At 40.1% G+C, this 16047-nt stretch overlaps 1 protein-coding gene across 3 annotated transcripts in view; it reads left to right on the top strand.

The window, feature by feature from the left end:
• Positions 1 to 2243: 2243 nt before the first annotated feature.
• Positions 2244 to 16047, top strand: part of rapgef4a (Rap guanine nucleotide exchange factor 4a) — a 48668-nt gene continuing 34864 nt past the window's right edge. The window contains exons 1-4 of one of the 3 annotated variants that reach the window (XM_042494278.1): positions 2244 to 2311; positions 7542 to 7684; positions 7794 to 7882; positions 9303 to 9449. In XM_042494278.1, the coding sequence (XP_042350212.1) occupies positions 2244 to 2311; positions 7542 to 7684; positions 7794 to 7882; positions 9303 to 9449 (447 nt within the window). Of the gene's footprint in view, positions 2312 to 7541; positions 7685 to 7793; positions 7883 to 9302; positions 9450 to 10984; positions 11087 to 11202; positions 11274 to 16047 lie in introns of those variants that run through there. The other 2 variants (XM_042494280.1, XM_042494279.1) reach the window with 2 other exon arrangements.

Consider the following 16047-nt stretch of genomic DNA (forward strand, 5'->3'; position numbering starts at 1 on the left):
ACTCTTACTGGTTAATGAATAAGGCAAAACATTCAAGAAAATAAAGAACAGCGGGGATGAAAGGATGCCTTTGTAGAGAGGGGAAACTTCTGTGTAAACTGGAGCCTCAGAAGGAGCAGAAGCTAACCGTGAACTGTGAACGCATCCTAACGGACACCAAGCTGCTGCGGCCTGGACTCTGTTCAAAACACAACCTCAGGATCTGTCTGAATCAGAAGATGCTGACGCTTCACACCTAACTGGTTAATTGGTAAGTCACTTCTTTTATTTGTAGGTCTTTGGTGTAATTTTCCCTAATGGTTGGGATACAGCAGTTGTCTCAAATTTAGTTTAAACTGTTTTTTTTACGCACACGTCTTACATGTAGCTGTAACATCAAGCGTCCTGTTTTTCTCTGGTAATGCTTATCCTGCTTACAGAACTTGCACTCTGAACAGCACAGTGTGATCGCCCCCTGGTGGACCCTCCATGAATAGCTCAACAGGTCCAACCAAGGTAAATATACATCCTTAGGAATTAACAGTATAAATGTCGGGATACCACTCCTCTCTGGGGTGGTGGTTTTCTGTCATCCTCATGACAGAAATGTTCACTGTTTCTATGTTACATAAACCACAGCTGTTTTAATTTATTTGTTAGAATAACCCAGAAGGGTTAAACACACACCTTTACATCTTTGAAAAGTTAGCACTTCACAACCAAAACAATTGACCTGCCCACTGGCACCACTGGACAACGCTGAAGTAAGCCTCCCTTTCGCAGCTTCCCATTCAGCAGTTCAAGGGGAGAATTAAGAGAAACATAGCCTAATTTACATTGTGTAATGACCCATCCCCGACCTTATGGACCTCCTGCTGTGCCTCTAGTGATGTGTCAAACCCACTTTGAAATTTGTGAAACTTTCATTTTATTTGTGAAAATGCAAAAAAGGAGAGAGATCACTGCTTATTTCGCATGTAGACCACACTGAGCCACGTCTCTTTTGAAAACCACTATACTTAGGAATCTGGACTGGATTATACGAGAGAGGCTAAAGGTTAATGAAAACAGAGTTTCAATTTGTGAAAACCTTTATTCTGTCTGTGATGACACAACACAGGCACCCCCCCCTTGACCACATTAGACCAAGTCCAGACCAAAAACTACTATAATTAGACAGGTCAAACCAGGACTAGATTATCCCAGAGGGACTAAATATAATTTAAAGCACAATTCTGTGAGACCATTTTATTTGTGAAAATGCAAAAAAGGGATATCACTGCTTTTTTCACATGTTGACTACATTGGACCTGGTCTCTGTCAAAACCCGCTATATTTAGACAGGTCAAATCTGCTCTGGATTGTCCAAGAGAGGCTAAACATTACTCAAAACACAGTTTCAGATTTTCAAAACCTTTCTTCTGTTTGTGAAAATGCAAACAAAAAAAGAAGTAGATTTCATTGTTTTGTCTTCACATGTTAGTCACATTATACCAGGTCCAAATAAAAACCCACCATACGCAAAAAAAAATAAAAAATCTGGATTTATTATCCCACTCATTTAAAACACAGGTTCGGATAAGTGAAATCTTATTTTCCATGCTGACCACATTAGACCAGGTCCAGATCAAAAAACACTGTACTTAGACAGGTGAGACCTGGACTAGATTATCCCAGAGAGGCTTGAACGCAGTTTCAGATTAGTGATACCTCTAATCTGTTTGTGAAATGCAAAAAAGGTAGATTTCACTGCTTTTTTTTTCATTTTTACAATAAGATTTTAATGTTTAAGTGGGTTTCAGACAGTGTTGGGGCATTACTTTGAATGTCTAAAACACTTTCACCACAATAAGAGGTGCAAAAAGCCGAGAATCGGTCGCTAAACCACGTAAATTACTTTCCCCTTAACTGCTGAATCGGAGGCTACGAACTGAAAGCGAACTTCAGCTCCATGATCCATGAAGTCCTTAAGGCTTAATAAACCGAGATCTGCTGATTTTTTTCTGCTTTGAAATGTGACTCACGTTTCCCCCCTCAAAACAAAAACAGAGCATCTCTACTTTCACAGTCTTGACATTAATCACGGCTAATGTATTTCCTGTTGGTGCTGCTCCTGCACAGGTAAGCACTGAACAGCAGCAGCAGCAGCGGCAGCAGCAGCGGGTGTATCGCCTGTCAGCAGTGAATGAGTGAAGGCAGATGAAGAGTTGGTCCAGCCTCCTCCACCTCCGCAGCAGCAGCAGCAGCAGCCGCAGGATCTCAAGATGGTAGCAGCGCACTCTTCTTCGCATTCGTCGGAATCTGCCGAGTGGATCATTTGTCTGGATAAGAGGTAGGCCTATTTATTTCACGTCGCTGCAACTCATTTTAGGTTAATGTGCCAGCGACGATTGATGGAAAATTAACGCGATTTTGATTTGTCACCGGAGACTGGGCGTTATGTTTCAGCAGCTGAATTAAAACGCTGTTTTAATTTCCCACCGGAACTGAGACTTGATGCTTCAGAGTTTGAATTAAGGCACCTTTTAAAGCGCCGTGAGTAGTTTAGGGGTGCTGCGTTCAGGACAGGGTTGGATAAGGGCTCTAAACAAATGAACGGTCAAATATCCGAAGAAAATTAAATACAACAATCTAATTAACAAGACTTAACTTCAGGCGTTTACTATGCTGCTCAAGTGCTTATCTCCACTTCATTAATCACTGACTGAGCATTATACCTCCAGTTGTCTTAGTTACTTACTGTGATTATTATTAATGTCCAGGACAGATATTGTGATTCCTGAAACTTTTTGCACAAAGTAGGCATAATGCACAAAATTGATTAACAATAGCAAGTCAAAGTTGCAAAAATAAAATATAAAAAAGTCTCCCTGGTCATTATGCACTAATTAAGTAGAGAAAGAGCCAAACTGATGCTATTGCTTGGATTATGTATTGCCATAAGCCAAGGGCGTAGCCTTGGAGTTGATATTGGGTGGGAGGCATATATGCCTGGGGGTCCCCTACAGAAAAGAATAAAGGAATTCAAATAATTTCCTATTGTATATATGTACAGCACTGTGTAAAAGTCTTAGGTCACCACAGGTTTGAGATACAGTATATAGACATATGAAATTAACAAATAATACAAAGAACATGTACAATGCATTAAAATGCCAAAAAAGTCAAAACAAAATGAGTGTGAATGATGGAATCGTACAACCATAGCAAAAGGTAGCTCAAACCGTCAATATTGAGCTTTGGACATTTCTTGAATGCAACCTGTTGTAAATTCACCCCAAGATTAGTATTTGTATCTCATGCTATCTGCCCATGAGAGTTCAAGACATGCTAAGTACTGAAATACTTGCAACTTTAGCCTGTTGAAGTTGTTTTATTCTCAAGCATTTGCATTTTTAATACTGTATACATATTTCCTGTTTGTTCTGGTTTTATTTCAGATAGTGGTGTGTGGTTTTCCTGTAGTGACTTAGAATTTCATTGTTTATGTTTTATCTATATATTTGGGGTGACATTTTGAGCATATTTGAATATTTGGGGAGGATGTGTCTCCCCCTAACATATATCATATTCACCAACATGCCCTGAGCTAAGTGATAATGTGGCTCATTATGTAATCTAACACAAATCAGTAAAACAGCCCTGCAGATTTCTCTGTTTTAGTATAGAGCAAAATTACATTTGAGTACAAAGCTTTCATCAATAAGCCATTAAAATATTTAACATGTCTTGTGGATAGCTCTGATCATAATGAATTATGCTAGTTTAAGCCGCTTTGGCTTTAGAATAAATTGTGCCCCAGCTCACTGTAGAGCTCTTGACCAGCAGGTGAAACTACTGCATGAACACCTGCCAGAGGAGTTGTCAAAGCACCAAGCAGCTGCAGAGGCTGCTTTTAAAAGTGATCTAATAATAAGACCTGATTTAGAAATAGCTATAAAAATTGAACATGGTATATCAGATATTAATGAATAGAATACAATAGAATAGAAATACTTAATAAATCCCGTTGCCGCTGTAACAAATCAATTTGTTACAGCAGCAAATAAGAGAGCAGCAACTGAATAAAATATTTGTTAAAAATGCAGTCATCACCATTTTGCGCCATGACTGATGAGTGCAGTGTTGCACAGCTGTGATGTGTTTGTGATCGTGTACATGATATGCACATTAATTCATTAATTCCATTGTGGGAATTGCGAAGACTTTGAATTCACACGGACTCAAAATAGTGGAGAGTAAATGTGCTTTAGGAGTCAAACAGGCAGAGATGATGGACACAGACCAGGTGTACTCGAACCAGAGAGAGGGGCCGTTACAAAGAAAAGGTCCAAAGTGCATCAGCTATAAACAGCCAAGTGACGCAGTATGCCAGATGTGTTTGCACAGTAATATCCTCTGGTTAGTCCTAGAAGCCACCTGGGTCTCTCATATTGAATGCTTCTTGTATGACTCACCTGTTATGAGCAAATACCTGCAGTGTGTGTGCTTACTTTTTTTGTTTTGCTGCTAATTTTAAAATGCAATCAGGTGATGAACATGTGTTTCCATGCGTATTCTCCCTCTGTTTGAAAAATTTGATACAAAATGTGAGTGAGCGCAAAAAGCACAGGTGTCACTAAAACAGTACATCCTGTCTCAGACCCTTGGGGATCTCACTCTCTCTGCTTCAAAGTCTCAGGCTCTGTAACTGGACTGTAAAAGCGGCTGCCGCATTAGATTCATAGCGTTCCAGCTACCTTGTTATGAAAACATCTGTCGTCACTTGGACTCAGAATCAGCACTTTTTGAAGGCTCTTTTTTGTTGACTTGGTTGGTTTCCAAACAGACACCTTGGCTTTGTAACTCAGGCTCCCACACATCTCTCTGCTGCCTTGTTGTCCTCACTGTGTACCGTGTTTTGATAAAGTACGCAGTGCTAAAATAATGCAGGGTTCCTCTGTAGACGATATGGGAGCGGACCAGGGGCTCTCAGGTGTGATTATACGGCCCAATCACGAAGAGCAGTAAAGAGATACTTTGATGTAAGATGAGAGGTTGCCAGGGAGTACACGATGAAGCTCAGTGAAAACACTTTTATTGTAATGTGACAACACACATAACACAGTGCAGTAAATCATCTTCAGAGCTACGTCAAGTCACAGGATTGTTACTGCGGTGAAGAAAGCACTTGTTTCCCTCTCTGCATTATTGATACTGTTTGGCTTCATGTCTTTAAAGGATGGAGATGGATATGGATTTAAAGGTGATGTAAGCTACAGTGCAACCACCCACGTGTTACATCAGAGGCTCCAGACTGAGTGGAACAAATTTAGGGGAGTATAGGCAGCAGAGGAGTGAGAGGGATAAAACACAGACAGACACACATCTGTGATGATGTGATCAGCACTCTGTCAAAGTTTAGGTCACACATGTTGTTAGAGCTCAGTGTGATAATAAATATATAGTTAATTTAAGCATGTCAGATCTCATAACAGTCTCTTTTTGCACGATCCACCTGAAACAAATGGTCAGTGAGCTGCAGCCAAAACTGTCAATTTTCCTGATTAGAATAAAGACTAAGTTTCACAAACACTTGAAAAGCTTTGTAAGACTTTTCATTGTGAAATTCTGACTTTAAGTGCTTTGCAATTGACTTGTTTTCAGTGAAACAAAGCTTTTATCTCAACCAGAGACCCTCCAGAAGGACTAATGGTTACACCTGCTACCACACAGCTAGTGCAGTCTGTAACCCTCCTGCACACACTTTAGTTTTCTATAGTTCACACTTAATAGTTCATTTTCTCCTCCATTGAGTTTTTTGACCTTCTGACCTCATGCACATTACTCAACCATCAGAAAAACCATAAATGACACAAAGCTTTAGTTTATTTAGTATTCTTGGCATTAGTTTCTATCTTTCGTGCACACATCTAGTTAACTGCTGTACAGTCACATTAATGTTTGTTTTTAGATAAGTTTGCCTTGAGTCTTTCTAATTTTTGAGTTACTGTTGCTGAATGTGCTGCTGCTGGAGGCAGGCCCTTTAAAGCCGAGAATTTAAATAGTAGGGGTATGTATCTATACATCAATCTGGATTGCTATATCGCTTCAGTGATAAATTTTGATACAAAGTGAAAACATCGATACCTATTGTCATCTTTAGGATATGCTTTTACTTTTTAAATTTCCATGGCACGTCGGTGTCACCATTTCCATCCAAGTACACTGCTTTCCAAAACTTTCAAACAGTGCTAATATCCGGGCAATGGTACACAGCCAAGGAAAAGATAATAAAGATATTTACTGATATCCTCTCATATCAATTTGCAGGCCATTAAATTGAACTGAATGGTAGACTGTAATATCACCAAATATTGTGATAAAAAATCGGCACAGTCTGTGGTTTAGTGGTAGTTGAAGGATTAGGTAGATGGGACGGTTACCAATGAGGATGTGGGTATACTGTCCTTCATATTCTGGCCTTTTGGTTGATATGTGGATATGCTGTATACAGCTAGAAAAATAGGCGAGTATATGTCCCGTATACCTGCTTATACCCTTCACTTCACCTCTGAGAGGTTTTTTAATATTAGCGTGTTTGTGCTTTTGTTTTTGGGTAATTGATTAAATATTTGTATACACAGACTAACTGTCCTGTTTTGTTTTTATTTGTGGTTTAGGTGGCCATGTTTGTCTTTGTGTCGCCCTTTTGTTTAAAAAATGTTCTGATCAGCATAATTTTATACTGTCGCCTTTGTCTTCTGTTTGTCAGGTCAGTTTTGTCTTTGTTAGGTCTGTTCAGTTTTGTTTCTGTTCAGTTAGCATAGCTTGAATTAAATTATGTTATGTTGACTAATTGTGTTGCTAATTTTGTTTGTATGGTGTTCGTTTGTTTTATTTTTGGCTAAATATAATCCCATTGTGATTTCACATGTCTGTTGGACTGTCAGCTCTGTCCCTTGCAATGACCTACTCTGATCTATAGACTAATTAAAAATGGGCTTTAAGATATTAACAAATTATTTTATTAAAAATAGTGTACACAATAGAAGAAAAGGTTTCAGAGATGTGTCTTGGCGACTAAAACCGTGTGAGCGCCCTCAGTCAGCTGATTGAGTTGCAGCAGGAAAGAAAAGATAATCTTCCAGACTGAAAATTTTCAACGCTTCATTACAGCAGGATGTAACTGCAGTGCTGCACAGGAGTTTCTAAATGAGTACAGACAATAAAAACACTGCTGTTACCATCCTGCATGTAGCTCTTGATCCGCGGTGGTTTGCAGCACACACTGGTTTATTGTCCAGGTTCATGAATATTGCAGCAGAGAACAGTTGTGATTCCTGACCTTGCGTGCATGGTGCTGCTGTTGTACAACTGTAAGTTTATGTTAGGACATAAAAGACATTGTTCCTCTGGGATAGATTGGTGTCCCTTCTGCAGAGCTTCAGAAGTTTTTCGAATCCAGGCCACGAAACATTCATGCTGACTCAAGCCCTGCAGCCTATTTAGGTACCTTACTGTATGTATATTTATTTTCGCGGTCACCTGTACGTTTACCATTTTTCTTTTCATCTTTTCAGACCAGCGGAGCGCTCTGGGGAAGATGTTGACATAATTCTGGCACGTCTGAAAAATGTGAAGGCCTTCGAGAGATTCCACCCCAGTTTGCTGCAGCAGATTTGCCTGTGTGGATTCTATGAGTGCCTGGAGAAAGGCATCACCTGTAGGTCAAAATACAGGCCCCGAATCAGTCGTAATTTATATCTGGTGCCAGTATAGCAGAGTATGACTTTTTAAAAATATGCTGATTTTTTGTTGTTGTTTTTTTTTAGTGTATCGCCAAGGAGACATTGGCACCAGCTGGTATGCCGTCCTCTCTGGTTCACTGGATGTTAAAGTTTCAGAGACATCAAGTTATCAGGTACAACTGATGCACATCTATGTTCTTTAATTGAATGGTACTTTGGTGTGGTAAAAAATGGAATACTAAATCTGTCATCTATCATCTTACAATCTTTCTGTGGATATTTGAACCACATACTTTTTGTCATATTCAATGAAACTTTCGTTATACCCATAAAGAGGCACATAGGACATATAATCTGGAAAAAAAAACCCAAACATGTTCCTCTTAATCCTCCCACTGTTTTCTTTTTCTCCCAATTTTTTTTTTTTTAGCTTTTTGCCTTTATTTGATAGGACAGATATAGCATGATAGGGGCGAGACGACATGCAGCAAAGGGCCCCAGGATTGTGTCTTTAGCTTCTCAGTCAGATCCACCCCTCGCCTCAACTCCAACCTCTTGCCCAAATATTGTCACTTGTGGTTACAAAAAACCAAGAGGGTGACGTACACATGCTGAATCCAAGGCTTCAAAACGGCAATCAACAAACCAATGGGTGACGTCACATGGCTATGTCCATTGTATGATCAAATATGAATCAATATTCTGTTATTGCATCGCCTATTTCTTGCCTCAAATGTTTTCAGAGACATATATTAGTGTCCTGTTTAGCTATAAAATATTGATCTGGCCGGTGGGTGGTGCTTTGGGACTTTGGTCAACTGCATCCAACATGGCAGCCAGGTCACAAACTCTCTCATTTTACATCTAAACAGTACACTAAAGTATACTTAAACATTTGAGGTGAGAAATGGGCAATGCAGAAACAGAATCTTGATTCATGTTTGATGAGCTCTGCCTCATTTAAATGCAGTTTACAAGTTGTGATTGACAGCTGCTTTGGAGACTCTTTAGCTCTTATTGGTTGTTTTCCTTCAGCTGCAGCCGATTGATGCAAATATCATTACAAGCAGGATGAGGAGGAGGAGAAACTTTATCTTTTCACAGATTATCTGTCTCATGTAATAGTGTGTGGATATAGCGACAGTTTCAGCAAACATGACAGAAGTATTTTTTTGTAAAAAGTTACATTCTGTAGCTTTAAGGTACACTTGAAATGTACCACACTTGCAAAAGAATTGTAATCCACCATGACGCTTGTTTGGAGTGTGGCCTGTAAAGAGCATTTTGCTCTTAACATTAAGGGACATTGCTGAATAGCTTTTAATACTGCGCCTTCACGCACCTCAGTCTGGCTGCTCAGTGGTGATATTTCTTTGCTGACTGGAGAGCATCCATCTATCTACCACAAGTGTTCAGATGATTGCCTGTAGTGTGTGAAAATGATTTGATCAGTGCTACTCAAGTGTCTCACACAAAAGCCCCTTTTCCAGCTGAATAGGGACATTAGCATTTTACAGGTTCCTTGTCTAGCTGGATTTTTTATCCAGATAGAGGAATGATCCACATGGGGCACCACCTCTGTTACTGTTACAGGATGCTGTTACTATATGCACGCTGGGCACTGGCACAGCATTTGGGGAGTCAATCCTGGATAACACCCCCCGGCATGCCACCATTGTCACACGGGAATTCAGTGAGCTTCTACGCATTGAGCAGAGGGAGTTCAGATCTCTGTGGGAGGTGAGTACCACTGTCTGCTCCTTCTGTATCATCATACACTGCAGTTTGTGACACATCTCCGAGATTAACTTGAAGCTGGTGCTTGTATCAAGAGATCTGAAAAGGCTGCTGGAACAGTGTGTCCAAACACAGTCTGACGTTGTTTCCTTTTAGTCATAGGACTAAGATTAGAGACATTACATAAAGATTCCACATTTCTTAAGACAAAATTAACTACATTTTCTGGAATTAAACCCAGTCCCAGATCTCTAAATCTCTCCTGACTCTTTTCTAAGAATAAAAACAAAATTCAGCCTGATTATGAGGCTGCACTGAATCAGGAATCTTATAGGTAGAATCAATCAGTCATTTATTTGTCAAGTGGAATTAGACAAGAAACGACTTATCAACAGCTTTAACTTGGGCATTGTATTGTGGTCCTTTTAGTCTCTTCTTACACTGATCAATCCATCAATCAGTCAGACTTTATTTGTATAATAGCACTTTTCATATAACCAAAAGTGTAACACAAAGTGGTTTATACAATAAAACCAGAATGATTGTGGGATAAACACACATGGACTCACATGCACTTATATGCACTAATATGCATTCATGGCCAGACCGTCTACCACAACAAAGAACATAGACGTTTGCAGTTTGCAACACACACAGAAGGAGTGTTACTTCATTCTTTGCTCAGGACGCCATCACTCCACTGTGTCTTTACATAGCAAACAGTTATTAGCTGCTATATTAATGTTGTGGATCTTGCAGATACAGCTCCTAAAACAGCTGAGTGGGCCTCTTAAAGGCAGCATGCATCCCTGTCCATTCATCCTCTAATATCTGACCCACTGAGGGGGCTACTGTAAACCTGGGAACAGCCACCTGTCTTAGTTTGTTCTTGTTGGAAATTAAATGTTAAATGTGAAAACTGTGACGAATTGAGCTAAGCACAAGCCAAAGCGTAGGTGGGACATAGGAAAAGAGGATTCTGGAGGCTTGATTGTGAATTTATTGTCTGCCCCCTGCTGGAATATCATGAGCTGTCTTTTTATTTTTACTTTAACCTTCTGCTCTGGTTTTATCAGGGTGTAGAAGGTTTATACTGTTTGACCACTAGATGGGAGTGCAATGCAGACGAGAAGCAAATTCTCTCTGGTTCTGTGAGTGAGTCTTATATTCACTAGTTCAGTCACTCAACACAAGTACAACACAGACCAACTATTCAGATAACATGATGCAGTAGAATCTCACTCTGTCAGGACAAACATGAAATTTAACATACTGTAAATACTTCTAGAGACTGATTCAGACAAGATGCCAGATAGAAACAATGTTGTTTCTGGTTAGTCATCATTCATCCCTTCATCTCCTGTGAGTTGTCACACTCTGTAGAGGCCCCTCTCCTCTCTCAGCTCCCCCTCTGCTGGAGCTGCTGCGAAGGGCTGGTTTTACTGAGAGACAGCCCATTTCCTCTGGGACCGAAGGGCATGAGGGGCTGTTAAATTATGGGCTGTGTGTCTGTGTCAGTGTACTGGCCAGCAGCATTGTGACAGAATACTTAACCCTGTCTGGATGTGCGCTGAGGATCACGTGGAAGTGCTGCCAGGCAACACATTTCACCCCTGCCCTGAGGCGACCTCCTCAGTAAGGTGTGTTTCAGATGAGATTTTGATGGCTTTTGATTCTGGGCGTCAGAGCATTGTCGTATCTTGTCCTTAGATCTCTATGGGCTTGGCTGTTTTGTGATATAATGACATACTGTGATGTGACTGCGTGCAGATGCAGTTTGGGCACTGAACACATATAATGAGACTGCTCTTCTTTGGACAGTATCTGGTATGATTGCAATTTTTTTTTCAATCACAATAAGGTATTAGGAAGCAAAAAAACACTTTGTAGCACACGTTTTTATTAGATCAGCTGCAGTTTTCTTTCTTTTTTTTGCTTTAATGTATGTTTTTTTAAAAACATTTTGATTTGACAGCAATGGGCAAATTATTGTCATCTTTTCTAGCTCACTTGTTCAAAGGAGTACAAAATGGTTATTTGAAAATCATGCTAAAAAGCAGCGAGGAAGTCCCTTTCTTTACACACCATGCTGCTCCAGTGTGTGATGTTAGACAGCATGCAGGCATCCCAAAAACAAAAGGAGTGTGACAGATGTTAGAGATGATAACAGTTAATAGATTAATCGGTTGTTAAGATTTTAATCAAGCATGTGAAATTGAATTGATCAATCAATAGGCTATGCAGTGATGTCAAAGAATATGCAATATGTTGCTGTGAGCATGTGTTTTGAAAAAAAACCAAAACAATGAATTGATTATTTGATCATTAATTTGACTAGTAATGCTTACGATTTGCAACCCTAAGGGACATGACATGGAACACAACCATTTCAGTCTCTAGTGTGACATATAACAAATACATTTGCAGCGCTTTATAAACGATAACAATCATTTACTGTCCTTGTTATGGCGGCTGATCTCATCCGCTCGAAGGATAAGGAGCTCCCGAATCTCATTGTTTTCCCAGGTTACAGACATTTTCAACTGCAGTTCTTCTTTGAGTAGCCTCTGATAGTTACTTTTTAAATCTCCTTGTGGGTTGCACACATAGCATGTCGTCAAAACGTCAGCCCCGTCCTGTTAGTGGTCCTTGCCTGCCAGTTGTCCCTTTTACACAGATGTTGATTTGTTGCTGTTACTGTCTCTGCTGCTTCCTCTGCTGCTTCCTCTGTCGCTGGCTCAAAGGTGAGACAACTCTGTCCCCCATTTCACAGTTGTGCCTTTTATAAAGAACAGCAAGGCAGAGTGATGGCTTGACTTTCCTGCCTTGACCAGGCAGTGTAAAAGGGACTAATTACTCACCCTGTGTTACCTTGAATTTTTCTGGCATGCCTGTATGGTGAAGGAAGAATCTGAAAATACACTGGTATGGTACAAAATGTACCATACCAGTACGAAATGTACGAAATGTAACTTTAGAATTTTCCCTCTTTTGCACATACATGCATTTTCGAAGGGGTAGCACAGAGTCAGTCATAGTTTGGCGGTCCTGGAACAGTTTGGGATTTTGGTACCTTGCTCAGGGGCATTTCGGCAGTGCCCAAGAAGCGAATTGGCACCTCTACTAATGCTAGGCCACACTCCATACTACTGTACAGGGACTTGTGTTGGCCTGAGGGTTTGCCGGTTCACTGAGCTGCTGCAGCCCTGTCATCACAATTAGATTGTGAGCCAATTGCAGTCCAATATGCTTTTACAAAAGTGTGATATGGAAACTTGCAGTGGTGGAGGAAGTATTCAGACCCTTAAGTAAAGTACAGATACCACACTGAAAATATTCAAGTAAAAGTCCCGCATTCAAAACCTTACTTGAGTAAAACAATATACGTATCTGTTGTCAGGTAATTTACTGAAAGTATCAAAAATAAATGTACTAGCTAGTCAGATACATTGTCCCTGTCAGTGTTTACTGTTACATATGATCCTTTTTGGATTAATATGCAACTGCATTAATGTGAATATTGCATTTTACTGCTGTAGATGTTTATGGTTGTGCTAATTTAAGGGCAACGTATTGATTGTGCCCATTTTTTTGCCCAAGTATTTGAAGTAAACATAAACATAACCAACTATTAGATACTGGAAAAGATTGTGGTTTAATAGTTGACAATAGTTGACATTCAGAGTAAAAAATACTACACAGTTCTGTTTGTGTTATACGTTACGGTTATGAAAATTTTACTATGGGGCCTTGAAAAGTCAGGGGAAAGTTTTAAGATTTTGTGAGAACTGTGTAGTGTTTCTGGCCTTTTCAATGAGGGAGAAAGGATAAATGTACTATAACTTTTTGCTGGAAAAGAATCCTATCAAAAAAAACATTATTCCAAACAGTCTTAAAGCATGTGTTTCATATTACATCAGTTTCATCACTCTTGCAGTCCAGGAGATGTTCACTCAATTTGCCCCCAGAAATGTTTCCAGATGTACTTTGCCCAAAAACCATGACAACTATTTTCAGCATCAGAATCGATACATGGATCTTCTGTTGTTTAATGTGCTGAGCTGGCTTTGCCTTGCAAGTTGGCCAAGCTGTGACTGAAGGGCTATGGAGTCAACATTCACATAATCAGCTTGTTGACAGATAGTCATTACACTAGCTCCTAGTATTTTACAATTTGTTGTTAGTACAACAGTTTCACCAAATTATTCTGCCTTCCACTGTTGCTCTTTTATTCCTCCCAGTGTTGCCGCAATGCAGAACAATTGTTTATATGGTATCTTGTTACTGGTGGCATCAGACTTCAGACTTTATCTGCCAGTTCTGATGAACTGTGGCGACAAACTTCCCCGGGTGTCTCCCTGACTGTTTAAATAAATGAAATTCATGTACATCCCGCAGGCTTTTATTAAAGAGAAATGCATTTAGTTGTGCATGAAACCTCTTAAGCTGCATGAGATGAATGTTTTTATTGTTTACAGCCTGAAAACAAAGATGAAAAGAGAAATACTCATTGATTGATGCCAGATCATGTGGCGAGATAGCAGAGCAGTTCAAAAATATTTCTTGTAATGAAAACTCTCTCTCTATTCCAAAAACTAGAGTGCAAAAACTCACAATTGATGTCATCAAGTATAAAGCTGTGAGTTTCTCCATTGATAATGAATTAGGAAAGATGTTAGAGATGACACTGAGAGTACTCAGGGGAATGTTATACTGTGTATACTGTGTATACTGTGTATACGGGTACACAGCTCAGGCTCTTGTTTAAAACAGTTGCATTGTATGTTTCTGCAAATAGTGAATATGTTGCATTTGCTTGTTTCATACGTAGCCTATTGACGTGTATAAGGTGATGCAATACATAAGCTGACTTTGTCATCCGGAGGTGAAGGAGATTGTAGATGGTGTTTTCATCTAAGTGAGATATCTCCAAGCTGAAGACCAGTGTTCAAAATCAACAAACAGTGTGAGGTTTTTTTGGAGACCTTTCAAGTCTTTGTGGCTCCAGACCTAGGTGTTTCTTACTGATACCTAAGATTTTCCAGCAGCATTTGTGGCACCAAACTTGGTAACATCAGCAGAGCTCTTTGGGTTGACCTCTGCAAGCTTTGTGAATGTCGTTTTGTTGCATCTCCAAGGTTGAGTTAAGTGATAATGTTAAAATCTGCCGTGTTCCAAATTGCATACTTGTCCTTTTTTCTTCAAATTTCATGCTACAGACTGCAACAGATAGATGACAGGGGGTCAGAGGTCTGGGTGCAATGTTATAACAAAGTAGTTTGCCTCAGTTATATGCATATTCCAAAGTATGTGGTTCAGAGCAGAGAAGAAGTTCCTCACCTCATCCTCCTCCTCCCACACAGATCTGTCCTTTGTGGCCGACCACTCTTACAAAACTATGCCAGAGTGAGCACAGAATTGCCCTAATGAACCAATGGATTATATTATTTATTCATGAATGTCTGTGTCAATTATTCAGTGCATATCATTCTCCAGTTTTTGCTCTTTGTCTTAAAATCTTAATGGCTTTGTTCAGTAAATTTGAGGACATTTATTTGCGTTTGTTTCAGTGTTTCTCGCACGTGACTGTAGTGTATGATAAGTACACAAGGCAAAGTCCTTGCGTGTATTAGTGTCTCTGAGTATCACTCATGCGTGCAACTTTAACATTTATTTTCTTACGCTGCTGACTGTTACAACCACTGAGAGCGAGCAGCCGCGTGCTGTTTGTTTAACAGAGCAGACATGAGCCGAGCTCAGCACACACGGGCATGCTGACCGAAGCTTAGATGGCCTGATCATCAATTTGCTCTTCCCTTTGTTTCCTGCTTCCGATGGGCACTGTGATTGAAACAACACAGTTGTGATTTTTGTGTAAAGGCTCATAAGACAACTCTCATACAGTTACGTCAGCCTGCATGTGGCCTGAATCGACCTGCTTTCAGTATCTGGAAGCTTTGATATGTTAGATTAGATGTGACAAATTACACACAGGAAGACAGTTTTATAAATACTGCTCATTCTGTGAGTAACATCATTTTTCAGATGCTTTCGGTTGCATGTATTTTGCATGTTTAGGCTTGAGGCGTATCTTTTGGGCGCTGAGCAAAGAGAGTGGGTGGGATTGGTGTGTCATCAGTCCGTAGAACAAGCCTGGTGGGCAGCCAGTGGGGAAGACTGATGAACAGGAAGTGGCAGGGACGCAGCGTGCCCTCTGGTGTTTAAGGATTGGGTGGAGGGGGTTTGGAAAAACAAGGCCACATGGATACTCTTGCGGTTCAGCATCCAGTCCCACATCCAAGGCCGGAGTCCCTCCGAAAGCTCAGAGGAAACATGCACAGAAAGAGCAGGAAGATTATATCAAAACATTTGTTTTATTCCCTTATCTGTGCTCACAGAGTCGTTACATCATCAAAAGCCCAGAATCTGAACTCCAACATAAAAAATCAAACGTGTTTACTGCAATTGGTCATGCAAGTTTATATAATCAGCTCAATTTTTGCCTTGTAATTCAGTTAAAAAATGTTGTTTTTTCCACACACATGCTTCCCTGGTTTGACTATGTACGTCAGCCCAGCAGGGCAAAGATATGCGTCTCGAT

The sequence above is a fragment of the Plectropomus leopardus genome, chromosome 10 (genome assembly GCF_008729295.1).
Source record: "Plectropomus leopardus isolate mb chromosome 10, YSFRI_Pleo_2.0, whole genome shotgun sequence".
Lineage (NCBI taxonomy): Eukaryota > Metazoa > Chordata > Actinopteri > Perciformes > Serranidae > Plectropomus > Plectropomus leopardus.